This window comes from Camelus bactrianus, chromosome 26 (assembly GCF_048773025.1).
Source record: "Camelus bactrianus isolate YW-2024 breed Bactrian camel chromosome 26, ASM4877302v1, whole genome shotgun sequence".
NCBI classification, from domain to species: Eukaryota; Metazoa; Chordata; class Mammalia; order Artiodactyla; family Camelidae; genus Camelus; species Camelus bactrianus.
Window position 1 is genome coordinate 30,462,104 of NC_133564.1, and position 26,665 is coordinate 30,488,768.

The 26,665-nt window shown below is 36.1% G+C and overlaps 1 protein-coding gene across 1 annotated transcript in view; it reads left to right on the forward strand.

Annotated features, from left to right (window-relative positions):
- Positions 1 to 26,665, forward strand: part of ADAM32 (ADAM metallopeptidase domain 32) — a 79,157-nt gene that overhangs the window by 36,345 nt on the left and 16,147 nt on the right. The window contains exons 13-19 of the mRNA XM_045518873.2: positions 3,538 to 3,715; positions 6,614 to 6,706; positions 8,045 to 8,243; positions 18,354 to 18,459; positions 19,025 to 19,202; positions 21,373 to 21,456; positions 26,403 to 26,502. Coding sequence (XP_045374829.2) covers positions 3,538 to 3,715; positions 6,614 to 6,706; positions 8,045 to 8,243; positions 18,354 to 18,459; positions 19,025 to 19,202; positions 21,373 to 21,456; positions 26,403 to 26,502 — 938 coding nt within the window. The remainder of the gene's footprint in view (positions 1 to 3,537; positions 3,716 to 6,613; positions 6,707 to 8,044; positions 8,244 to 18,353; positions 18,460 to 19,024; positions 19,203 to 21,372; positions 21,457 to 26,402; positions 26,503 to 26,665) is intronic.

The following is a 26,665-nucleotide window of genomic DNA, read 5'->3' on the forward strand; positions in this document are numbered from 1 at the left end:
ATGTAACAACACTGAGAAGTTCAAAACTTTCTCTTAGGTGGATTTAGTTTGTAATGCATATAAAAATAAAATTAATCTATTCTTTTTTCTTCCAGTTTTACTGAGGTGTAATTGGCACACAGTGCTGTATAAGTTTAGAGTGTACAGCCTAATTATTTGATTTACATAATAATGAAATGGTTATCACAGTAAGTTTAGTGAACATCCATTATCTCAAATAGATAAAAAATTAAATAGAAAAAAATTTTTCCATGTGATGAGAACTCTTAGCATATACTGTCTTAATAAATTTCATGTATAATATAGAGCAATGTTAATTATATTTATAATGTTATATATTACATTCCTATTCCTTATAACAGGAGTTTGTGCCTGCTGACTATTTTCATCCAGTACCCACTTCCCCCTACTCCCGTCTCTGGTTACCCACATCTGATCTCTTTTTCTATGAGTTTTTTGTTCATTACTTCCTGTTACACAACATAGTGATTTGATATTTCTATACATTTCAAAATGATCACCACATGTCATGTTATGTTATGTCATGTCATCATACAAAGATGTTACATAGTTACTATGTTCCCCACACGCTACGTTTCATTTCTGTTTTGCAACTAGAAGTTAGCACCTTTTAATCTCCCTCACCTATTTCTTACTGCTCCTCCTCCCCTCTGGAAACCACTTGTATATTCTCTGTATGTATAACTGTTTCTATTTTGCTATGTTAGTTTATTTGTTTTGTTTTTTAGAGTACACATGTAAGTGAAATCATATAGTATTTAGCTTTCTCTGACTAATTTCACTTAGCATAATACCCTCTAGTTCCATGAATGTTATAGCAAATGGCAATATTTCATTGTTTATGGCTGAGTAGTAGTCCATTGCATTTATACACACCACATCTTCTATGTCCATTCACCTATTGATGGGAACTTAGGTTAACTATTGTAAATAGTGTTCAAAGGAACATATGGGCACATGTGTCTTTTCTAATTTGTGTTTTTGTTTCTCCAGATAAATACACAGGAGAGGAATTGAGGGATTGTATGGTAGTTCTATTTTGAAATTTTGAGTAATAGCCATACTGTTTTCCATAGTGATTGTACCAATTTACATTCCCACTAACAGTGCACGAGGGTTTCCTTTTCTTCACATCCTTGCCAAAACTTATTTGTTGTCTTTTTTATAATAGCCATTCAGTAGGTCACCTTTTCATTTTGTTGATGGTTTCCTTTACTGTACAAATGCTTTTTAGTATGATGTAGTCCAATTTCTTAATTTTTGCTTTTGTCTCCCTTGCTTGAGGAGAAAGATACAAAAAAATATTACTAAGACTGATGTCAAACAGCTTACTTACCTATTTACTTCTAGAAATTTCATGGTGTAAGGTCTTATATTTAAGTCTTTAATCCATTTTGAATTTTTTTTCTACATGGTGTGAGAGAGAAGACTAGTTTGATTCTTTTGCATGTAGCTGTCCAGTTTTCACAGCATGATTTATTGAAAAGGCTGCCTTTTCTCTATTGTATATCCTTGCCTCCTGTGTTGTAGATTAATTGACCTTTAAGTGCATAGGTTTATTTCTGGGCTTTCTATTCTGTTCCACTGATCTATATGTCTGTTTTTGTGACAGTACTGTACTGTTTTGATGACTGGAACTTTGTACTATAGTTTGAAATCAGAGAGTATGATACCTTCAGCTCTGTTCTTTCTCAGGATTTCTTTGGCTATTTGGAGTCTACTGTGCTTCTATACAAATTTTAGAATTATTCTAGTTCTGTGAAAAATGCTATTGATATTTTGATAGGAGTTACACTGCATCTGTAGATTTCCTTGGGTAGTATGATTATTTTAACAATATGATTTCTCTTCCAGTCCATGAATACAGTATTTCCATTTGTCTGTGCCATCTTCAATTTCTTTCATCAGTGTCTTACAGTTTTCCGAGTACAGGTCTTTTACCTCCTTAGTTAGATTTCTTCCTAGGTACTTCATTCTTTTTGATGGAATTGTAAATGGGATTGTTTTCTTAATTTCTCTTTCAGATAGTTTGTTGCTAATGTATAGAAATACATCACATTTCTGTATATTAATTTTGTATCCTGCAACTTTACCGAATTCATTGATAAGTTCTAATAGTTTTTTTGGCAGTGTCTTTAGGATTTGCTATATATAGTATCATGCCGTTTGCAAAAGGTGACAGTTTTATTTATTTCTTTCCAATTTGGATTCCTTTTATTTCTTTTTCTAGTCTGATTACTGTGACTAGGATTCTAATGCTATATTGAACAAAATTGGTGAGGGGGAATCCTTCTCTTATTCCTGATCTTAGAGGAAATGCTTTCAGCTTTTCACTTGTGTGTGATATTAGCTGTGGGTTTGTCATATGTTTAGATGTGAAGTGAGTCTCTTGTAGGAGGCTTATGTATGGGTATTATTTTTGTATCCATTCAGCCACTCTGTGTCTTTTGATTGGAGCATTTAGTCCATTTACATTTAAGTTAGTTATTGATAAGTATGTACTTACTGCCATGCTGTTAATTGGTTTGATGTTGTTTTTGTAGTTCTTTTTTATTCATTTCCTCTTCTTTTTTTCTCTTTTCCTACAATTTGATGCCTATCTTTGGTGTTATGTTTGGATGCCTTTCTCTTTTCTGTGTGTGTATCTATTACAGATTTTTGGTTTGTGGTTACCATGAGGTTTACATATGGCAATCTCCATATGTACGTGATTATTTTAAGTTGTTGATCTCTTATGTTCAAACACATTTTAACAACCCTGTATTTTTACATCCCACCCTCAATGTTTACTATTTTTGACATATTTTACAGGTATGTACCACATTTTATTTTTCTGTTTCTGTTTCTTTTTCTGCCAATGGATGTTTTGATTGCCTCCATATCTTGCTATTGTGAATATTGCTGCAGTAAGCATGGGAGTGCAGATATCACTTCCATATCCTGATTTCAGTTGTTTTGGATATATCCCCAGACGTAGGGTTGCTGGATCGTATGGTAGTTCTATTTTTAATTATTTGAGGACCCTCTGTGCTGTTTTCCACAGAGGCTGGACCAATTTACACAAACAATGTACCAGGGTTCCAATTTCTCCATATCCTCACCATCACTTGTTACTTTTTTTTTCCCTAAGAATCATAGCTATCTTAACAGGTGTGAGGTGATATCTCATTTTTTTTTTTGATTTGCATTTCCCTGATTATTAGTGATGTTGTTCACCTTTCATATACCTGTTGGTCATTTATATGTCTTCCTTGGAGAAATATCTATTCAAATCCTTTGCACATTTTCTAATTGGCTTATCTAGTTTTGCCCATTGAACTTAATTTTGTTTTAAGAGGATATGTATTCTAGTGAATGAAATCACATGACTTCTTCAAGAATGACTTTGGCCTCTAACCACTTGTTATGAACATTTATCATTATTTCTTGGATTAACATTTTGAAATTAATTTATATGATATAGAATTGTGTTTTCAGAAGTATGCTGTCAATGATATTATATGGATTCGTCTTTAGGCAATCCAGTGGTGTGAAGACTTTTAGCAGTTGCAGTTTGAGTGACTTTAAAAATTTCATTTCAAATATGGGTGCCCGGTGTCTTCAGAATAAGCCACAAATGCAAAAGACTCTGGTATCAATCTGTGGCAACGGCAGAGTGGAGGGAAATGAAGTCTGTGACTGTGGTACTGAGGAAGTAAGTCTGATAACTAGGAAAATTGATAGATAAATTTATCATTTTAGTTCATCACTTTGTCATAAATGCTATATATCTCAAATATGACTGAGTACCATGCAGAATATTGGCAGTAATGAAATCAAGGTTGAGATACATGCAAGAATATTCTGTCTAGGTTTAATAGGTTGAAGAGTTTTGCACAAATAGATGAATATTCCAAAAAATTTTTGCTGATAGGAAAAAAGGGGAGTCGAGAATGACCTGGTTCTAGACTAAATTATAAAAACTTTCCAAACCTGTGCTTAACCTTGTCTTACTGAAGATTAGTGTGTGATAGACCATCAGATTTCCTTTGAATCAGCAGTATGGGGAGGAAAGACTGTTAATGTTAAAGTCTGAACATTGGGTGATTTTGATTATTCACTTGATAGAGAAGCCCTGAAAATATAAGAATGCCGAAGGTCCAGGATATAATGCTTCCAGATAGTTCAGGATTTGCAGCAGTACTGCAGATATCATAAATGTCTGTGATTACAAGATAGACAGAAATGATATGAGGGTTGAATACATACATGGGTGGGAACGAACTTGGACTCATATCACATTGTTTTAGTAGCATGCCTTTGTGTTATGTTTTACCATTCTGGTAGAACAAGTCCTTCCTCTTTATTCATCTTCATCTATTTTAAAATCAGTTTTATTGGGGCATAATCTACATACAGTAAAATTCAACTGTTTTATGTATACAGGTAGATGACTTTTCACAAATGTACATAAGCATTGGTACAATTCAGATACAGATTTTTTCTTATTTTAAAATTTATCTACAACACTATGTTAATTCCTATTAGACAACATAGTGATTCAGTATTTGCATGCATTTCAAAATGATCACCATGATAAGTTCTAGTTATGATATGTCACCATGCAAAGATATCACATGGTTATTGGCTATATTCCCCACCTTGTACATTTTATACTCATGACTCATTTATTTTGCAACTAGAATTTTGTACTTCTTATTCTCCCTCACCTATATCCTTCCTCCCCCAAGCCTCTTGCTTCTGGCAACCACCTGTTTGTTCTGTGTGTCTATAACTCTGTTTCTGTTTTGCTATGTTTGTTTATTTGTTATGTTTTTAGATTCCACATAGAAGTGAAATCATACGCTATTTCTCTTTCCGACTTATGTCACTTAGCATAATGCCCTCTAGGTCCATCCATGTTTTTACAAATGGTAAGATTTAATTCTTTGTTATGACTGAGTATTATTTCATTGTATATATGTACCATATCTTCTTTATGCATTTGTCTATTGATAGGCATTTATGTTGCTTCTGTATCTTAGTTACTGTAAATAATTTCTTTACATAAATAATCATCTAATCTATGGACAAAAACAGGTTTTATTTCTTCTTTTCTATTTGTGTATTTTTCACTTCAGTTTTTAGTCTTATTGCATTAGCTAGGACTTCCAGTAAGATGTCGGAAGGAGTGGTGAGAGGAGGCATCCTTGCCTTGTTCCTTTTTTAGGAAGAAAATTTATGGTTTCTCACCATAACTATGATGTTAGCTATAGGTTTTTTCTAGATTAAAAAAACATCAAATTGAGGAACTTCCCTCTATTCCTAGTTTGCTAACATTTTGTGTAATAAATGAGTGTTGGGTTTTGTCAAATGCTGTTTCTACAGCAATTGTTACGGTCATTGATTTTTCTTCTTTAGCCTGTCAGTATGATGGAGTACATTAATGGATGTTTGCATAATAAACCAGCCTTGCATACTTGTGATAAATCCCACTTGGTTGTAGTGTGTAATTATTTTAATACACAGCTGGATTCAATTTCCTAATTTTTTTGTTGAGGATTTTTATGTCTATGTTTATGAGAGATATTGATCTGTACTTTTCCTTTCTTGTAATATGTATATCTGGGTTTGATATTAAGCTAATACTTACCTCACTGAGTTAGGAAGCCTCACACAGCAATCCTGGGAGAGTAATGTGTCTGTGATTCCATGGGGTGAAGACAGTAGGAGCTCCATATTTAGTGCTTCTCCTGGATTCTCTCTATTTGCTTCTCCTGGCTGATTTTAATTTGTATCCTTTCCATATAGTAAACCGTAACTGTCTAACAGCTTTCAGTGAGTTCTGTAAGTCCTTCCAGTAAATTATCAAACCTGAGGGTGGTTTTAGGAATCCAGTGAACTTGTGATTGGTGTAAGAAATGAAGGCAGTCTTGGGAACTTTCCTACTTTGCAGTGGGCCTAAACTCTACCCACCCTTTTTCCTCCAGCTTTATTGAGGTATGTTGTACAAATACAAATTGTATATATTTAAAGTGTACAGGTATACAACGTGATGTTTTGATGTATGTATACATTGTGAAATGATTCCCATAGTCAAACTAATTAACATATCCGTCATCTCACACAGTTATCATTTTTTGGTATGGTGAAAATATTTCATCTATCTTCTTAACAAATTTCAACCATATAGTACAGAGATGTTGAGTATAGTCAACTAGCTGTACGTTAGATCCTGAAAACTAGCTCACCTCATAAGTGAAGGTTTGTACCCTTGATCAGTATCTCCCCTTTCCTCTCACCCTTCAGGCATGGTAACTACCATTCTACTCTCTGTTACTGTTATCAAGTTTCTGGAAAAAGTTGTTTTATATATTTTTCCCAGTTTTCTAGTTGATTATAAGAGTTAGCAAGGTACCAGCTACCCTGTTTGGATCCAAAGTATAAGTCCCACCTTGGTATTTTAATTGTTTAGAGATGCAAAAATATGTAAATGTCTACAGCATTCATATTGTTCCCCTCAGATAAAAAAATTAGCCCTTAATACAGCTCCTGCCGAAATCTGTATTATCGCTGTGATGTATTTATACTTGTGCATTCCGCTCACTTATAGCAATGTGGAACTGATAGCTGTTGTAATCCTCGAACTTGTATGTTGCAACCAGGTGCAAATTGTGATACAGGATCATGCTGCAACAACTGTCAAGTAAGATTTAAGTTTGTTATTATCTTCCCAGTATGTAATGAATTATGTCTTGGATACTGTAGGATACTTAGACACTTAGCACAAAGTCAGAATAAATGACCTTTCATATAAAGAAAAAGATACTAAATTCAGGATCATGTGTCTGATTTTATGAATTATAGTTGGATGTTGAGGCCTTTTTCTAATGGCATTATTCTCACCAATGATGCTGCTGGTTTTAAGCCTTGATTGAGACCTGTTTCAGAATTCTTTGCTACAGAAGATCTCTATTAAAAGGGACTTTTTACATTTATTTTATCCAATATTTACATTTTTTTTTGAATAAAAATGTTGTTTTAGGTTGTGGTGGGTATCTCCAGGTATGTAACTGAAAGATATGGCAGCTTCCCATAAATGCATAAATAATGAAACTTACTGGAATTAACACTTTTCAAATACTACATGTTAATACAAAATTTAAACTATGAACTTGTTATACAAAGATTATTTGACTTAAAGGTCACATTTTAGCTTATTTGGTGAAGATACTAATTCCTGTCTTTTATTTTCCTTTTAAGCTCTTCTACCATATCTGTAACAGATTTGTCACGTGAGAACCCCTCTGTTGAACAACCTGCCACTGGTTCTGTGTCCTTCACTGTCCTTGACTGATGCAGTTTTATTTTAGATTTTTTTCCAGAATTTTATTATGTAGCTAATTCTTAACCTCTGTGATCTTTTTAGTATCAACTGGAAATCATCAATTAGGAAGTATGATATAGAGATTCTTTATATAAATTTAGAGGAAACTATACATGGAAGTGTTAATTAACCATAGGATAATTCAGGAGAAAGATTGCAGTTGGGTTCCTTCCTTTCCAAAGAATTCTGTAGCTGAACTGCCTCTTTGATCACCCTCGGTTTCCCACTGTTCATTCTCAGTTATTTAAGTTTCACATTTTCATGGAATTATAAATATTCCATACTTACAGATTGTGGTTTGAATAAGTCTATTTTATTTGGAAATTATCTAAATGACACAGTTTTTGCCCAAAAGGAATAATTGTCCCAAGCTAAAAGCTGGTTTTCCTTCCTTCCACCAAACACAAACAAAACTTGGGCTCTCATCACATGTTTGTGTTATACTCTTCCTTTACCCATGTCATCTCCGTTCTGGTTGATAACATTCAATTTTTTTTTAATATGATTATCATAATGTTTTACACAAAGAAGGTACTAAGAGACGTTAATAGGTACATCATCAAAGTATAAGTGGAGTTAGAGCAATTTTGAAATAAATATTGATAAATACAACAATCATATATAATGCTTTTAGTTTTATATTTTAATTTCTTCTAGTTTAAGGCAGCAGGTGCTGAATGCAGGCCCGTTGGGCATCCTGAATGTGATATTTCTGAGGCTTGTAATGGAAGCTCAGCAATCTGTCCAACTGATATAACCATACACAATGGACACAAGTGTAAAGATGGAAAAGCTTTTTGTTTTGATGGAGGCTGCCATGATCTTGATGCACGTTGTGAGAGCATATTTGGAAAAGGTAATATTGTTTTTGTAACATCTATATAGATGGTCCTTAATGTTTTTATTAACATTACCAAAACAGTGGGCAATTATATGTATTTGAATTCTTTATTCTGTTCAACATCTCTATTTTTATTTTTTGAACTTTATTAAGATATAACTGACAAAAATGTTTAAGGTGTATGACTTAATATTTTGATATGCATATACATTGTGAAATAATTGCCACAATCAGTTATTTAACGTATTTATTGCATATATATATATATATATACACACCCAGGAATAGGCTTGCTGGATCACAAAGTAGTGCATTTAAATTTTTGAGAAGACTTTCTACTGTTTTCCATAAGGGCTGTACCAATTTCCATTTCCACTAATACAGTATATAAAGGTTCCCTTTTTTCCACATCCTTGCTAATACTTATGATCTTTTGTCTTTTTGATAACAGCTATTCTAAAAGGTGTGGGCTGTGGTTTGATTTGCATTTCCCTAATGTTAGTGATGTTGACCCCTTCTCATATATCTGATGGCCATTTTTATATCTTGTATTTTGGGAAATGTCTATTTGGGTCTTTGCTATTTTAAAATCTCATTATTTGTCTTTGTTATTGAGTTGTATGAGTTACTTATACATTTTGAAGATTAATTCCTTATCAGGTATTTGTTAATATTTTCTCCCGTTCTATAAGTTTCATTTTAACTTTGTTGACTGTTTCCTTTGCTGTGCAGAACCTTTTTAGTTTGATGAAATCCTACTTTTTAGTTTTTGCCTTTGTTGCTAGTGCTTTTGGTGTCATATCACTGTTAGTGTATAGAAATGCAATTGATTTTTGTATGTTTCTATATTGATTTTCTGTCTGGATGTTCTATCCATTAAGTGGGATAAAGAAGTCTAGTGTTGTATTGCTTTCAATTACTCCCTACGGATCCGCCGATCTTATGCTTTATATGTATTAGTTGCATATATATTTATAATTGTTTTATCTTTCTATTGAATAGACCCTTTAATCATGAATTGACTCTTTAGTTCATTTAATAATGAATTTCTTTGTCTCTAGAGATAGTTTTGACTTAAAGTCTATTTGTCTAAGTGTATAACCTTGCTTTCCTTTGGTTCTCATTTGGATGGAATCTCTTTTCCATCTTTTCACTTTCAGGCAATTTGTAGATCTCCATTTCTTTGGGTAGTTACTGGGGAATCTGTTTTGTTCCTTTGATGGTGTCTGAGCTTTTGAAGGATCAGTCACTTCTAGAATTTACAGACTGGCTTCGGTGGGGGAAAGACCCCCACTTTTGGGGGGTGCAAGAGTACCAGCTGGGCGGGGTGCAGTGGACCTGTGGGGACACAGCAGTGTCTCTGGCTCCAGGAGGGCACAGTGGTATGGACTCTGGGCCTTTCCATCAGCTGTGATCAGCATGGGTAAAGACCGCTGTCTTCCTTGGCAGCTAAGACTGCAGGTGTCTGAGGTGGTTGTGTGGGATTCTGCATCCTCTCTGTGGTGAAGGCTGCTGGGGTCCTTCTGCTCTACTTTTCCTACGTGGAGGAAAGGTGTTCCTTCTTGGTGCTGAGGTCTGGGGCATGGGTACATTCATGACAGCAGGGCTGGTGTCTGGGGCATGGGCTTGTGCACAACGTCAGCTTTATATGGAATGTTACTAGATGTCTTAAAGCCACTGATCATGGTAGTTTTAAGTGAGATAAAGAATAAAAAGCACTTGGAATATTAACCTAGGACACAGTAAGTGCTCAGTTACTATATTTATATAGCACCTTTATTCTGAGATGACTGAATTTAGTTAGTAAGTGCTACTAATTTTTTATTCACAGGTGTATATTGCAATATAATACAGATAGTTAAATTATAATAGCCTGAAAGTACTAAAATAATTACCTCTTCCTTATACACTATATCTTGACTCTGAGGCCAGCTTCTCCTAAAAACAAACCAACTCAAAACTATACCTTAAAAAGACCTCTTTAGCACCTGTATTGTTAGCAAAATTCCTCTTCTTCTGTTTCAGTCATAAATTCCTCACCAGATTAGTGGGCCCACCTGGATACTGTGTTAGTCCAGAGGATGACACACGATCCAAGACAAGTCAGAATCTCCTTCAGATATTATTTTCACACTGTAGCCACATTGAAAAGACATTTTTGTGTGTGCTTTGGGGATGGGCCCATTCTCTGTCTGTAAGAACTATTCTGCAGTAGGGGCAGTGAAGCCAAAATGAAGAGAAAAGCAAAGATGAAAGATAGAAACAGAGGATCTTGCTTATTTTTAATTGTCAAGTCAGCTTCACCTTTGAACTTTGTGCTCTTTGCTGATGACTCAGTTAATTCACTTTCATTGCGTAAGCTCACTTAGGTTGGGTTTCTATCATTTACAACCAAATTGATTTGATTAGTACAGAAATGCCTGAAATTAGGTTCTTTTAATTGGCAGATCATAACATGTTTTGAGGTTGAATGGGAGAATAATGAGAAATATTTCTAGCTTAAGAAATAGCAGCCTTGGTTATGCACTACGAAAGCAATTGGCTTAACTATCACCTGTTGTTAGTAGTCAAACCAATTGCCCATAGCTGCTTGAGTTTTAAAAAGGATTTTGTGTATAAAATGAGTTACTTTTTGAAACCTTTAGAATATTGCTGAAGGTTTTGTTCAAATGTTACCTAACAGTTTATAAAGCACAAAATATTTTTGTACTGTTTTATTAAGTGAGAGCTATTACCCAATGACCCAAGATCGTTTTACATCATATATAATATGGTAGTCTATGAGAATGATAAAAAGCCATGTCCAAACCTTATGAGGAGAAATGGACATCATCCAGAGCTCTGGAACTTGGAATTCATTGCCATAGTTGGATGTGACTTAGATTTGGAGTAGAGGTGAATGTGTTAGTTGTTGTGTATGAGTCTGTCCAGTTTAGAATTTGTACGTATGAAAAGGTGACTGTGTGTTTTCATATGTGTCCAGGCACCAGTGGTCTGTGGGTATTTTTTTCACTTTTATTTAAAAAATATCCTAACTGTTAAACAGAGCTGATCTTTCAGTGGGTAAAAGATGCATTATTAAACTATTTTATAGTGCATTATTAATAGATAATACAGTAGTTATTTTTATTAGATATAATTATTATTAAGTAGATCATTAAATATGTTATTAAACTTGTGGATAATTACTAAAATTACCCAATAATTTATTTACCATAACTCTGATAAGCACTACATGGGAGACTTCTGTGGTAAATGTGACTATTATCGTAAGAAAATCCACCCAATGTGTGTGTAGTGGGCCAATGACATTTGATATGAGGGAGAAATAATTATTCTGCTGAAGGGCATGGGAAAGAGTCATCACAGATAACAGGGACAGCATGTGAAAAGATTCCAGAGTGAGAACCAGTATGGAGGGAGCTGAAGGGAAGCCAGACAGAGTGGTAATGAAGAGGGCAGCTGCCATTCTATACATTATTACAGTATTCCAGGAAATGGGTGATTGTAGTTTGGATTTGACAAAAATTGATTTGAGAGCTGTTTAGAAAAAAACTGATAAGTATAGAAGATTAGTGAAATAAAGGGGTTGAGGGAGTGGGAAGTGTCAAGAATTACTCCCAATTTATGACTTTTTAAATAAGGACATGATTATACCATTCCTCTACTGGGAAAAAATTGGGGTGTGGAAAGGAGAGAGTAAAGATCCAGTTTTATACATGCTTAGGTTGAGGTGCTTGTAGTAGGTCAACTTAATTGTGTCTTTTACAACACCATGTACTATAATCCTCGTTTCATGGGTTTGATAATTTTCCTGACATCCCATAGCTAGTAAAAGGCAGCCAGATTTTCTTGACATCAGAGTTTACATTCTTAACAGTTTAACTATTCAATACATTTTCTCTTAATTGAGAAAAAGACTGTGCAAGATAAATTGTCCTGCTGGCGTTGGTAGATAAGTTTCTGTTAGTTACATAGTAACCCAGTGCATTCATTTGGCAGGATGTCCCAAAGGATGGCATCTTTTTTCCCATCCCAAAATATTCCATTCTGGAGCTCAGGGCTTGGTCACTAATCATTTTAGCTAAGCAAGTTCTCTGTTAGAGATTCAGTCAAGAGAGATAACAACATGATAATGTATCAATCAGGATTCTGAACTAGATAAGATGGAGCAATTTGGAGGTAAATCAGGATAAAAAATGAAGGAAGCAGGTAGAGTATAAAGTAAGAATAGATTAAGTACCAGATTGGGATGGATATTCTGATACTGGGTATCAGTCATGGCATTCTTTGCCTAACTTGATTTGTCAGTACAAGACTTAACAGCGTTTGTATATATAAATATACATTTATATATATATATATATATGCATCTGTATTAGGTGTGTATGTGTATGTATATATATGTGTGTGTATGTATGTATGTATATATATATATCTTGGTAGATGATCAATAATTAGTGCTTCCCTTTTAATCTGTTTTCATTTTTCAGAATTTGTTGTTCTTCTGTCTGCTGTATACTCATTACTAAATTCCATCAATAATCAGTGCCTATTTTTGCTCAGTGCTTCTAAGCTAACTTCTGAATCTTGTGTCCATTGCTGTATCTCCAGCACATAGAATAATCCCCGGCACAAAATGGTTGTTCAATAATTGAATAAACGAATAGTGAAAGAATCTTTTACAACTGTAGTTTGCTTTTGCAAGTAGCTCACATATCTGGTTCCATAGTGAGGACTTGAATATTAGTTAGCAAACTTTTTTTCACATTAAGACTACCTGAAGAAAAGGGGATTAAATAATAGGGATTTATTTTGCATGTGTAATAAAAAAGACAAGAGATTATTTTAGAGTCGGATTGTTGAATTCTATCCTTGTCAAGTTTCTGGACTGACTTCCCCATCATTCTCTTGACTTTCTTCTTAGTGATGGTCAGGTAGTTTCTTTGTTCAAAGGTAGGGAAAAGGGGCTTATGTAGTTCTACTTATCTCTTTTACAAGAAAGAACAGTCTTTTACAGAAGTCCTTAGCATAATTTCTCTCAGGACCACTGGCCATGATTGGGCCACATGCCCATGATCTGGCTGCAAAGGAGGTTTAGAAAGGTAATATCTGGTATTTTTCAGTCTTTATGTTGGGAATTGGTTTCTTCTAGCAAGAATTGGAGTGTGAGAATATTTTAGATCGGCACATGAGTTATGAAAAATATTTATTGTAAAAGAAAAAAATCCCTAAATACTGCAGGTACAATGGTAAAGGGAATCTGATTCTCAAACTCTGTGTCAAGGAGTCATGAGGGAATTGTGGAGACTCTGGCAACCTGGATAAAGTACATCATGTCTAAGGAAGGCAGATGAATCTCATTTCTCCCCAAATTATGAAACCTGAGCTGCCCATCATGAACACAATGCTATATGATATACCAAGATGTGCAAAGCACCAAAGAGGAAGATCTAAGTAAGTTATTTGAGCAGGTGGCCAAAAGTCCCATGCCACGCACTCCTGCTGCATTGCTAACCCTTTCTCCGTGCGTCCCTGTGGCTTTACGGGAGTTTCCTAGAACCGGTTGCTGGAGGAAGAAAACAACTGAGGCCTGGTACAGATGACTCTACCTAGTTTTTGACACCACTTGGAAGTGGATGCCCTCTGCATTATTATAGCGTTTCTCAGAGGTGTTTTTGAAAAACAATGATCAAGGAAAATTCTCTTATTGTGTAGAACTCTGAGCAGTGTATCTGGTTTTCTACTTTGTCTGAAAAAGGAGGAATCCAGAGGTAGTCATTGTTAATATTTGACAGTGGCTAATCATGTGCAATTAATTAGGGCTTGAAAAAATAAGATTAAAAAGTTGATGACAGGGAGTTCTGGAGAAGATGTATGTGGTTGTGCCTCTCAGAATGAGCATGGAATATGAAGGTATTTGTGTTGCCCGCAAAGCTCAACAAAGGGCATTCCACATAGAGGAGCCTCTGAATAGTTAGATAAACAAGATGATCTGTCCTGAGATGTCAGCATCTCTCTCCAGGTACCCTAGTACGTTCATAGTGAGCCCATGTACAAAGAGTTGATGGCTTCAGGGATGGAGACAATGAATGGGTTCAAAAATAGATTTTCCCCACTCAGGTGATCTGACTGCCTCTGTTGCTAAGTTAACAACCATGGGCTAAGTCAACAGCAATGGGCCAGAATTCAGATTCTGACTTAGCACGGTGCTGCGACTGGCCAGCCACTGTGCCAGCTTGATGACATTAGATCTTTTCAACATGTAAGGGCAGTAATTTCCCCTGACTGGAATAGAGACATAATTTACATATGGATTTACCTTTCTGATTATCATACTTCTGCTAGCAGCATTAACCATGGACTTAAAAAACTGGGATATAATTACATAAAGTGAACTTCATAGATCTTTAAAGTATATTTCAATGAATTTGAAAGATGCAAGTATAATCCTCACTCCAGTTAAAAGGTGGAAAATTTTCATCAGCTCAGTAAATTCCTTTGTATCTCTTTTCTTGTCAGTTCCTTTAAAGCAACAACTGTTATCTTTCCTATTATCATACGTTAATTTTACCTGTTCTTGAACTTCATATAAATGAAGTATTTCATGGTATAAGTATACTGCAAATGATTTTTACATTCTCCTGTTTATGGACATTTGGATTGTTTCTAGTTTTTTTTTTCTATCGTGAATAAAGGTGTTATAAACCTTCATATATAAGTCTTTTTGTGAATAAATGTTTTTGTTTCTCCTAAGTAAAGATTTAGGAGTGGAACTGCTGTCTTAGGGTAGCTGTATGTTTAATTTGATGAGAAACCTGCTCACAGTTTTCTAAAGTTGTATTACTTTCTGTCTCTACCAGCAACATGAGAATTTCAGTTGCTCCATATCCTTGCTCACATTTGATGTTGTCAGTCTTTTTAATTTTAGTTGCTGTATTGGTTGTAAAATAGTAGTTCATTGTAGCTTTTATGTGCATTTCTATTGCGTATAATTGTCATTAAGAATGCTGAGCATATTATTTGGTGCTCATTTGACACATGTATGATACATTGTATATATATATCTTCCTTTTGCAGTGCTTGCCCATTTTTAATTAGGCTTTGGCCTTTTCATTATTGATTTATATGTGTACTTTATATATTCTGTATTCAAATACATTTTAAATTATAAGTATTGTATTTTTTCCCAGTATGAGGTTTCCCCCTATACGTTTTTAATGGTGATTTTTGATGAGGAGAAATTTTTCATTTTGAGGAAGTTTAGTTTATCAAATTTTTTCTATAGTCAGTCTAAGAAATATTTGCCTACTCTGACCGAGGTCATCCACATATTTTCCTATGTTTTTTTCTAAGAGGTTTTGATTTAACTTTTAAATCAAATTAATTTTTGTGTATGGTGTGAGATAAGGATTGAGATTTATTTTCCCCTCGTAAGCTTGTCCACATATTCCATCATTATTTCTTGGAAAGATGATTATTTTTCATTCATTTGATTTGATAGATCTGCTAAAAATCAATTGATGATGTAATAAAGTTCCATGTCTAGATTTATTCTACATTGACCTATCTGTCTATCCTTATGCTATTGGTTACTGTAGTTTTTAGTAAGCCTTTATATATTAGGTGGTATAAATCATTCCACTGTATTCTTTTTCAATATTGCTTTGGATTTTCTGAGTCCTTTTCATCTCCACATGGATTTTAATATAAGTTTGCCAATTTCTAAAAAAAAAAAAATGCCTGCTAGAATTTTGTGTCAGATTTATAAATGAATTCTGGATGATTGACATCTTAACAATGTTGTGTTTTGCAACCTATTGATATGATAGATAGCTGAGAAAAAGCCCCAAACACTAATGAGAGAGGGTATTCAAGGGAGAAATGAATAATAGGGCTCATTGGTGCCTTTAGAAGCAATAGATGGGCTTGTACAAGTTGGGCTGGATGAAGAGCATTCCTAACCTGGTATTCTCAGATTCACAACCAAACTGATTAAACATTGTGAATACTCACAACATGACCTGTCCTCACAGTATGTATACAATCACCTTGATGGGCCAGTGTTTAAAAATGGTGGAAAGAGTCAGAATTAGAAGGTAAAAAATTAAAAGGGCTAGTAAATTGGAGAAACCCTCTTTTAAAATTTTTATTGAAGTATAGTTGATACAGTGTTTCAGGTGTACAGCAAAGTGATTCAGTTTTACATGTACACACACACACACATATATGTATTCTTTTTCAGATTCTCTTTTCCATTATAGTTTATTACAAGATATTGAATATAGTTCCCTTTACTATATAATAGGTCCTTGTTATTTATCTATTTTATATATGGTATTGTGTATCTACTAACCTCAAATTCCAAATTTATCCCCCCCCCTTGGTAACCATAAGTTTGTTTCTATTTCTATTTGGAAATAAGTTCCTTTGTATCATTTTTTTTTTAGATTTCACATATAAGTGATATGATATTTGTCTTTTTCTATCTGACTTATGTCACTTAGTATGATAATCTCTAGTTCCATCCATGTTGCTGAAAATGGCATTATTTCATTCTTTTTTATGGCTAAGTAATGTTCGTGTGTGTGTGTGTGTGTGTGTGTGTTTATGTGTACACACCTCACAGCTTCTTTATCCATTCGTCTGTATTTAGGTTGCTCCCATGTCTTCGCTATTGTAAATAGTGTTGCTATGAACACTGGGGAGCATGTCTTTTTGAGTTAGAGTTTTCTCCCAAAAATGTCCAGGAGTGGGATTGCAGGATCATATGGTAGCTCTATTTTTAGTTTTTTAAGGAACTTTCATACTGTTCTTTATAGTGTCTGCACTAATTTTACATTCCCACCAACAGTGTATGAGGTGGAGAAACCCTCTTGATATTAAAAGAAAATGGAGAAGGATTAGATGAGAATTAACAATGACTAAATAAACATCATCTTAATTAATTCTCATAACAATCTATTGAAGTAGCTATTATTCCCTACTTTTATATTTTATAGACAGGTAGTCAGACTCAGCAAGGTTTGTTTGGGGGAAGGTAACGGCTAGGTAGAATTCTAAGATGGCCCCCATACTCTTCTGGTATACATTTCTTGGATAATCCCCTCTCTTTGAGTTGGGGGAGAACCAGTGAATATATGATGAAATATTTCCTATGATTAGATTATATCATAAATATGAAGGGATTTTAAAGAGGTAGTTAAGGTCCATAATCAGTCGACTTTGAATTAATCAAAAGGGAGATCATTCTCAGTGGGGCCTCCCCTAATCCTGTGAGCCCTTAAAAGATGGGAGATGTCAGAAGATTCTCTTGCTGGCTTGGAAGAAATAAGCTGCCATGTTGTGAGAGGGCCATGTGACCAGGACCTGAGGGGGAGCTCCTAGGGGCCAAGAGCAACCCCTGGCAGATAGTTAGGACTAAAATGGAGCAATGGCTGCAAGAAAATGAATTCTTCCAACAACCAATGAGACAGGAAGAGGACTCCAGCCTCAAATGAGACTGTGACCCCAGCCAGGAACTTTATTTCTGCCTAGTGAGACCCCAAACAGAGAACCTGCTTGTGCTTTGTTGGACTTCTGACTTAACAGGAACTGTGACATGGGTGTTGTTTAAAGTTGCCAAGATTTTGGTAATGTTTTACACAGCGATAAAAAACTAATATACCAAAGAAGGAAAAACAGGTAACTATATGGGTTGGCAATTTTGGTCCCTTCATTTTAGATTTCCTGAAGATATGAAGTTTCTTCATGAGATTTTGTTATAGACCTGCCTTTTTATAAATTCCTACTCAGAATCTAAGAGAACAAGTATAGTTTTCTTGTGTTACCTGTCTATTGCTGTCTTTCACAGAGGTTGCTCTCAAGGCTTCCACCTCTATAACTTTCCCCTACCCACATAATATCTTTTGTGGTGGAAATTACTGAAAGTGAAGTAAAAGGAAAAATAACCATGGTTATTACTTTTCACTTTAATTCTTTCTCTTTTCTTACAACTTCACCAGGAAACTTCTGAATAGATAATAATAATAGAGAAAAAGGCAAAACAAACATAAAATATGAGGAGATGGAGAAAGATGGAAAAGAAAGGAAGTATTAATCCAAATATATTTCTAACTTTGACAGGTTCAAAAAATGCTCCATTTGCCTGCTATGAAGAAATACACTCTCAAAATGATAGGTTTGGGAACTGTGGTAAACAAGGAAAGAGTTACAAATTCTGTCCATGGAGGTATGCTATGAAAATATTAAAAATACTTCTCCTGTGTTCCGTAAGATCCTATTTTTGGTTTTTCTCTATGTATGTCATTCATTCCAATTGTTTCAAGTATTGCATGTGTATGGGAGTGAACCTGAAATCAAAATCTCTAACCTTGACATCTTTCTTGTGCTCCAGGCTTATTACATTTCAATCTCATTTTTAAACGTTTATATATGGATGATCATTAGACCCTTAGGTCTGATCCAAGATTGAAACTAATAATAGCCATTGCATCTTTCCTCTCTGAACATACTCATGTTTTAAAAAATAGAAATACCATCCCTATTCACTTGATTGCTTGCCCAAGCTGAAGACTACCCAGTATCTGTTAAATGAACTTCAGTTTCCCCTGCATCTGAAGAGCTAGTTATTTGATATTTTGGTTATAATTTTATTTTAACAAATATTTATTAAGAACCTACTATGTGCTGGACACTGGGCTAGATACTTGTTAGCAAAGCATACATGGCCCTTGTATTTATGAAATTTATAGTGCCTAATGTATAATAATCATATAATTTTATTATGTTTGCAGGAATCTTATATGTGGAAGATTAATTTGTACCTACCCTTCTCAAACTCCTTTCCTTCAAGAAGATGCTTCTGTGATTTATGCTTTTGTACGAGATGTTGTATGTATAACTCTGCACCACAGATCAAAAAATGAAGATCCAATGGAGATAAAAAGTGGCTCTATTTGTGATGATGGGAGGGTAAATGACTTAAAATCCATTTTTTACAAAATCTAGTTTAAAAATGTGTATATGGAAAAGCAAAATGAAAGAAAAAATCTAGTTTTATTTATTTCTTTAATAAATATTTTCATTAAATATTAAATTACAGTTCATTTCCGGTTGTATGTAACCTTAAATATTTGGACAAGGAGAAAATGAATAAGCTTCATTTGGTCTCCAGATAATAAGAGGGAAATGGAAATGTTTGATCTGCTTTAGAATTTCCATTTTCTGAGCAAAGAAACTCCAAGTGTTTTGGGGCTGGAGTGGGGAGGAGAGAGATCTTAGGAATACTTGTAGTTAAATATTCCATAACATGGAAAGGCACATTTTTTCTAGAAGAAGAAACAAGAAATCCCACTTAGTAATATATGTCTCTTTGTGGCCCAATAGATAAAAGTACAACTTAGATCAGGTTGCTTAGAATCAATCTTCACCTCTTATTTTTTGATATTTTGCAAGTTACCTAACCAGCCTGAGATACCACAACTGACTGTAAAGTAAGGATAATAATAACATTTACTTTGTGGAGTTGTGGCAAAGATTAAATGAGATAATAGTATAAAGTGTTTAGCACGATGCTCAGCACATAGTAAGAGCTAAATATAGGTTGGCTATTATTATTGCTATTATAATTTATTACCTATGAAACCAACCCAAATCTAGAGAAAACATGGAATAAAGTTACTTAAAAGCTCATTTAATTCCTACTCAGAGTTTTGCTTATGAGGAACTATAATATAATATAAAGTGTAGGCTTTGAAGACAGATGCCCATAGATTTGAATTTTGACTCTTCCACTTACTTGATAGATGATTTTGAACAAATTATTAAATATGTGAAATGACTGTGTATGTTAATAGCCACTTTTGGTGATCTTACAGTTTAAATGATGTTTACTATAGGTAAAGTGCATGTATATATATATGTGTATACACACACACACACACACACACACACACACACTCTCTCTCTCTCCTTAATATTAGCTTCCTCTTCATGCCTAGAAGTCATAAATGCCTCTTTGAAGGAGGTACATGCCAAGGAGCTCAGTAGATACATTTATGCCATGGAGCCAAAACAATTAAAAAGTGAGACATGGAGTAAGTAAGCACCTGGAAGGTCAGAGCTGACTGAAATTGAGTGCTTCCCTTCTCCCAGAGCAGTTAGGTGCTGATGAAACACCAGCAAGGTTGGCTCTGGTTAACTAGTTTCTCCTCAGGGCAAGCTTTGTTAAGAAGGACAGAGTGCTTGGGCTATTTCAGAATGGTTCCTTTCCCCCTCCTCCTGCCAGAAAACAAGAAAAATTTTCTCTAATAGTTACCATGAGAACCTGGCAGAGCTTCTGGATGTACATCTCCCAAAACTGTAGGGGTCCCCCATGGCTGGGTCGCCTGGGGTTTTAACTCTCAGAGTTGTCCACAACGAACCTCCAGCAATCCATCAGTTACAGTTCAGCCTTTCCCTGGCACTGGTACCCAAGGTGGCTTTGCTTGTGAATCTTTGCTCTAGTTAAGCTGCGACTCCCCATGTCTGCTTGTCTATCTCCCTAATTTGGGGGCAGTGGTTGGCCTTTGTCTCCACTTCTCTTGTGGATCCTAGAAGAGCTGTTGATTTTTCAGTCTGTTCAATTTTTCACTTGTTGTTAGGATGGAGTGGCAACTTGCAAACTCCTTATATGGGGAACCAAATACTGGAAGCCTGAATCATTTTTTAAAAATTTATTTTAAGAAATACTTTTTTAAGAGCAGTTTTAGGTTCACATCAAAAGTTGCAGAAAGTACAGGGAGTTCCCACATACCTCTACATAAGTACAGACTCCTACACTCTCCACCATTGTCACCCAAAGTCCATGGTTTACATTAGACTTATCTGAAAAATCCCAAAATAGTTGTAGCTTAAAGTACACGTTTCTAAATAACCCTTGTGTCAAAGGAGAAATCCCAAGAGAAACTGAAAAATATTTTGAACTAAGTGAAAATGAAAATACAACATATAAAAATTTGTGGGATGCAACAAAAACAGTAGTTAGTGGAAATGTGTTGCATTGAATGGCCATGGCCTTAACTATAAAACCACTGATTGTATTTGTTAAGATAACTGGGCTCCTCTGACTTGGAAACATTTTTTTGTATGTATTTTTCTTTAGATTTGTGTAAATCGTGAATGTGTAGAATCAAGGATACTTGCAACTCAATCACATACTTGTTCACAAAAGTGCAATGGACATGGAGTAAGTAAGCACCGGATTCCTGTTTCCTCAAATCACATCTCTCTTGGACACTTCTCAGCATCAATCATTAATGTATTCAACATTTATTGGGTTCCCACTGTGTGCTAGGACCTGATGTATCTAGCTTCAATGTGGGGCTGAATCGGGTTACTAAATTTGTAGTCATGTGTTTTAGAGAACATTGTATAGAATTAAATTGCTGATGACCTTAACAGATTTCTTACTACAGCTGGGCACTTCTCAGAGGTGTTAAATATTCCAATAAATACATTAACCTGTTCTTCAAGGGAAGATAATTACGCTAAAATTTATGTGTCTGTGGATACATAGGGTAAAGGAAAACTATCGGTTTTATCCCTCATTTTATACTAGAATTTTTTTGTTGAAGTATAGTTGATTTACAATGTTGTGTTGGTTTCAGGTGTATAGCAAAGTGATTTAGATACACATACATATATATGTCTATTCTAGACTTTATTTTTTTAGAGCAGTTTGAGGTTCATGGCAAAACTGAGCAGAAAGTATAGATTGCCTACATACCCTCCGACCCCAGTACACACAGCCTATCCCACATCAACATCCCCCACCAGAGTGGTACATTTGTTACAATTGATGAACCTACATTGACACATCATTATACCTCAAAGTCCATAGTTTATATTAGGATTCACTCTTGGTGCTGTCCGTTCTATGGGCTTGGACAAATGTATGACAGATAGCCATCATTAATAATATCATACAGAGTAGTTTCACTGCCCTAAAAACCTCTGTGTTCTGACAATTGGTCCCTCTGTCTCTCCTACCCCTGACAACCCCTCATTTTTTTTTAACTGTTTTCATAGTTTTGCCTTTTTCAGAATATCATGTAGTTGGAATCATACAGTATATAGCCTTTTCAGATTGGTTTTCCCTTAGTAATATGCATTTAAAATTCCCCCATGTCTTCTCATCAACGAATTTCATAAAGCTGCAGGATACAAAGTTAATATACAGAAATCTGTTAATTCTTTCCATTTAAAATTGCATCAAAAGAATAAAATGCCTAGGATAAACTTACCTTAAGGACTTAAAAGAGTTTTACTCAGAAAACTATGAGACACTGATGAAAGAAATTGAAGACAGCACAAACAGATGGGAAGATATTCTGTGTTCATGCATTGGAAGAATTAATATTGTTAAAATAACCATACTCCCCAAGGCAATCTACAGACTCAGTGCAATACCAATCAAAGTTCCAGTGGCATTTTCCCACAGAACTAGAACACATAATTTAAAAATTTGTATGGAAACACAGAAGACCCTGAATAGCCAAAACAATCTTGAGAAAGAACAGAGCTGGAGGTAAAACACTCCCTGACTTCAGACTATATTACAAAGCTACCATAATGAAAACCATATGGGCAGGGCTGTGAATTAGCTCACCTTCCCACGCAGAGTTGGAGAGCTGGCTCCATGCAACCTCCCAGGTGTTCTGGTTAGACCTTTTGTTTGGGCAGGACGAGGAGCTACACCCAACAATGGGAGCAACTATGAATTAGCTCCGCTGTCTGGGCAAAGCAGGGGAATTGTCTCCAAACTTTGGAAGTCTCTTTGTGGTCTTGACAAGCTAACCTGCACCCCATATCCTCTGGCTGAATGATACCAATGGCTTCGCTCTATAGTCAATCTGCTCTGCCTGCCAGACTCACTGCTGGACCGTTGCTGGGCTGTGCGGTTTATAGGTATTCTAACAAGGATTTCTGGTCATGTGGAGCTGGTAACTATACTTAGCACTGGGCAGGGTTATGACTCGGCTCCCCTGCCTGGTGAGGGTACAGACCAACTCAAGAAGTGGCAAGGCTCTTCTTTTGAGATTCAAAATTAGGCAGACCTGCACCCCGTCAAGTTCCCTTACCAGACTGTGCCACTATTTTGGCTCGACAGATGAGCAAAGCTGTCAGTTGGAACTACTGCTTGGGTGCTGTGGGTGGGACCTTGGTCTACTTAGATCCAAGCACTGCTATTTCAAGCCCCTCCTGCCTTCTCTGCCACGATCAGAATCCCAGTGGACAAGCCCCACAGATTTGCCCATGAGCACCATGAGCCAAGACTGGAGTGGGGTCTTTTGTATTGAGATAATTGTTTACTTAGCTTCATGTTCTTGTGGATCCAGTTCCTTCCCCAGGTTTGGGAAGTTCTCTGCTATTATTTATTTAAATAAACTCAGTTCGTTCTTCTGTGGGATACTCAATACCCAGATGTTGCCGTTTCTAAAAGAACTGGATAGCTCTCATAGAATTCCCTCATTTTTATCTTATTTCTCTTTCCTCGTCTACTTGTATCGTTTCTTGATTTCCATCTTCATGCTAGCTCTCTCTCCCATATGATCTGCTCTATTTCCAGTGCTTTCTAAGGCATTTTTTGTCTACTTTATTGAGTTCTTCAGCTCCAGAATTTGTTTGTTTCTTTTTTAGAGTTTCAGTATCTTTGGTAAAGTATTCCTTCTGTTAATTAATTTTGTTCCTAAGCTAATTGAACTGCCTTTCTGAGATTTCTTGTAACTTGTTGAGTTTCTGCACAACACCTATTTTGAATTCTCTATCAGACTGCAATATTTTGTGACTCTAAGTTCAGTTTCTGGAGAATTCATTTTCTTTTTGTGATACAGTGTTACTGTGGTTCTTCATAGTGCTGGTTGCGTTGTTCCTCTGCCCGCACATTTTAAGTGGGGAACACCTTTCTGCTTGATTCTAATGATTCAACCGGTTAGAAATTAGAGGTCTTGCTTTTGTTTTCCAGTAGGTGGCGCCAGAGCACAAGTTTTTTTGGGTTTTCTTGCGCTGTTTCTGGTTATATTTTAAAGCCTGCACTTTCCACCCTCTGCCACCTCTGGCAGAGTTGTTGCCTGTGCCTGTTATCACTTCTTGTGCCTCCGGGGTTGTTGGTGCCATACATCTGTCAGCTCACTGTTCTTGCCGCCTGGAGCACTGGGATGGTGGGTTCTTCCCTTCTGTCCAGGACTCCTGAGTGTCAGGCTCCACCACCACTGTGGGAGGGGAAGAGTCACACAGGAGCCAGGGTCCTGCTGGCGTCTCTTACATATCTGGTGCTTTAAGGTTCTTCTTAAAAGCAGCTCCACTCTGTGGGTTGGGGGGCAAGGGGCTGGGGTCACGAGCATTCAGCAGCTGGAGGAACAGTGTCCCAGGTCCCAGTGCTGCTACTACTCAGTTAACTGTGGCCGCGGGTGCTGCTGCAGCCGAGAGGCCAGGATCACGTGCGCTACCTCCCCTGCTGCTACTGGCTTCTCTGTGGGTGCAGCTCGGCCGCCGTGGCTGGAGGGCCAGGACTGCACGCACAGCTTCTGCTTTCCCTGGTTTCTGCTTCCTCTCTGTGCTCCAGCTCACCCCCCTTTAGCTGTATACATGTGTACAGTTCTCTAGTGTCCTGCTGCACTGGGCAGAGACACCTTTGTTGCACTGGGGATGTTTTACTGGTTGTAGATTGAAGGGGAAAAGCAAGGGTAGCTTTCACTTCACTGTGTTGCTGACGTCATCCCTTGCTATAGCCTTGTGGGTCTCATGGCCCTAAGTCCTGTTGGCTTTCAAAGCTGGATTGGGGTGGGGGTGGAGGGCTTGTTTCTCAATTGCATGTCTGAAGAGTTGGGTGCTAAAGTAAAAGCTATGAAGTGAGGCTCACAATATTTGCATCAAGAAAATTTAGCATCTTCAGATATTCACCTGAAAATTTCAAAAACATATACTTAAATTCTAATGAAAATGAGACCCTTCCAGTGGTGTGTTGGTGCCAGCTAGTTCAAACTCCCAGGGCGGACTGCCTACATCTCTTCCCATCTCTAGGTTCAGTGCTGTCATGTGGCAGCTTAAGTATTTGCACTTACAAATGAGGATTTATCCTCCCCCAGGCTAGTTGCCCTTTGACCAAGATCAGGTTTTGTTTCATTTGTTTGCTTTTGTTTGATTTTTAAGCAAAAGCTTTTTGCATTCCAAAAGGGCATCAAATACTTAAATACAGCATAACATTAAGACTGATGGTTTCTGTAATTAATTAATAATAGGAAACAGTTTTATGGTACTTACTTTGTGTAAATTTCTAATCTGAGCATTTTATATAGATTTACTTATTAAATCCTCACAACAGCCTATGAGATCAGGACTATTATTCCCACTTCGCAGATGAATACACTGAGGCATAGATTTTTAACATGCCAAGAGTCACATGGCTAGTAAGTGATGGAGCCAGGGTTTTTAACCAAAGCAATCCAGTTTCAGAGTCTCTGCTTTTGACCACTATGCTATGCTACTTCTCAAAATAATATAAAACATCTCTCAATTTCTAAGATCTCAATTTAAGGACATGAATCTAATTTCTTTCTTCCAGGGCTTAAATGTACGGGGGAAAAGCCCTATGTTTGGGGTATCCACTGCCCCAGCTTCTCTAATACCACCATGTTGTGTGTGTGTGTGTGTGTGTGCACGCGCGCGTGTGTGTACCGTGTGTACTCTGAAATACCTCACAGGAGTGATGTTGCCCTTCTCAGGAGACACATGTCAGTTTGTTCTCATGTTATGATGTCACTTTTGGATTACTTAGTTAAGGTGATGTCTTCCAAGTTTTTACACTGTAATTTACCATTTGTAATAATAAGTAATCTGTGAGGAGATACTTGTGAGGTTATGTAAGTATCTGGGTCCTTGTAAAGTTTCACGTGCTAGTTTCAGGAACCATTGATAATTATTTTTAGCATGTGTGTGTGTGTGCGTGCGTGTGCACTTTAGGCTAAGAAACCAAGCATTTCCCCTGTAGGATTATCCCTTTAAATAAATAAAACAAACAAAATTACACTAGATGAAAATACAAAAGTAAACTTGATGACCCATCTGATAATTTTACTTTCTATGAGAAAATATTTTAAAATGATCATTTAACATTTAAAACAATGTCCTTAGGTGTGCACTTCAACCTTGGAGTGCCATTGTTCTAGTGGCTTCAGACCTCCAGATTGCCAAAGGAGTGCCCGGGACTCTTCTAATTCACCTGGGGAACAGGGTAATTACCTATCTCTTTTCATACCCAGTTAATAAAATTCTCAAATTGCTTATCTTCACAAAAAGAGTTACATTTTTGCCACTTAGAAAGAAATCAATATTTGTAATTAAAAGATAAAAAACTTCCTCAAGAAATGGAAACCAAATATGCCTTCTTAATCTTG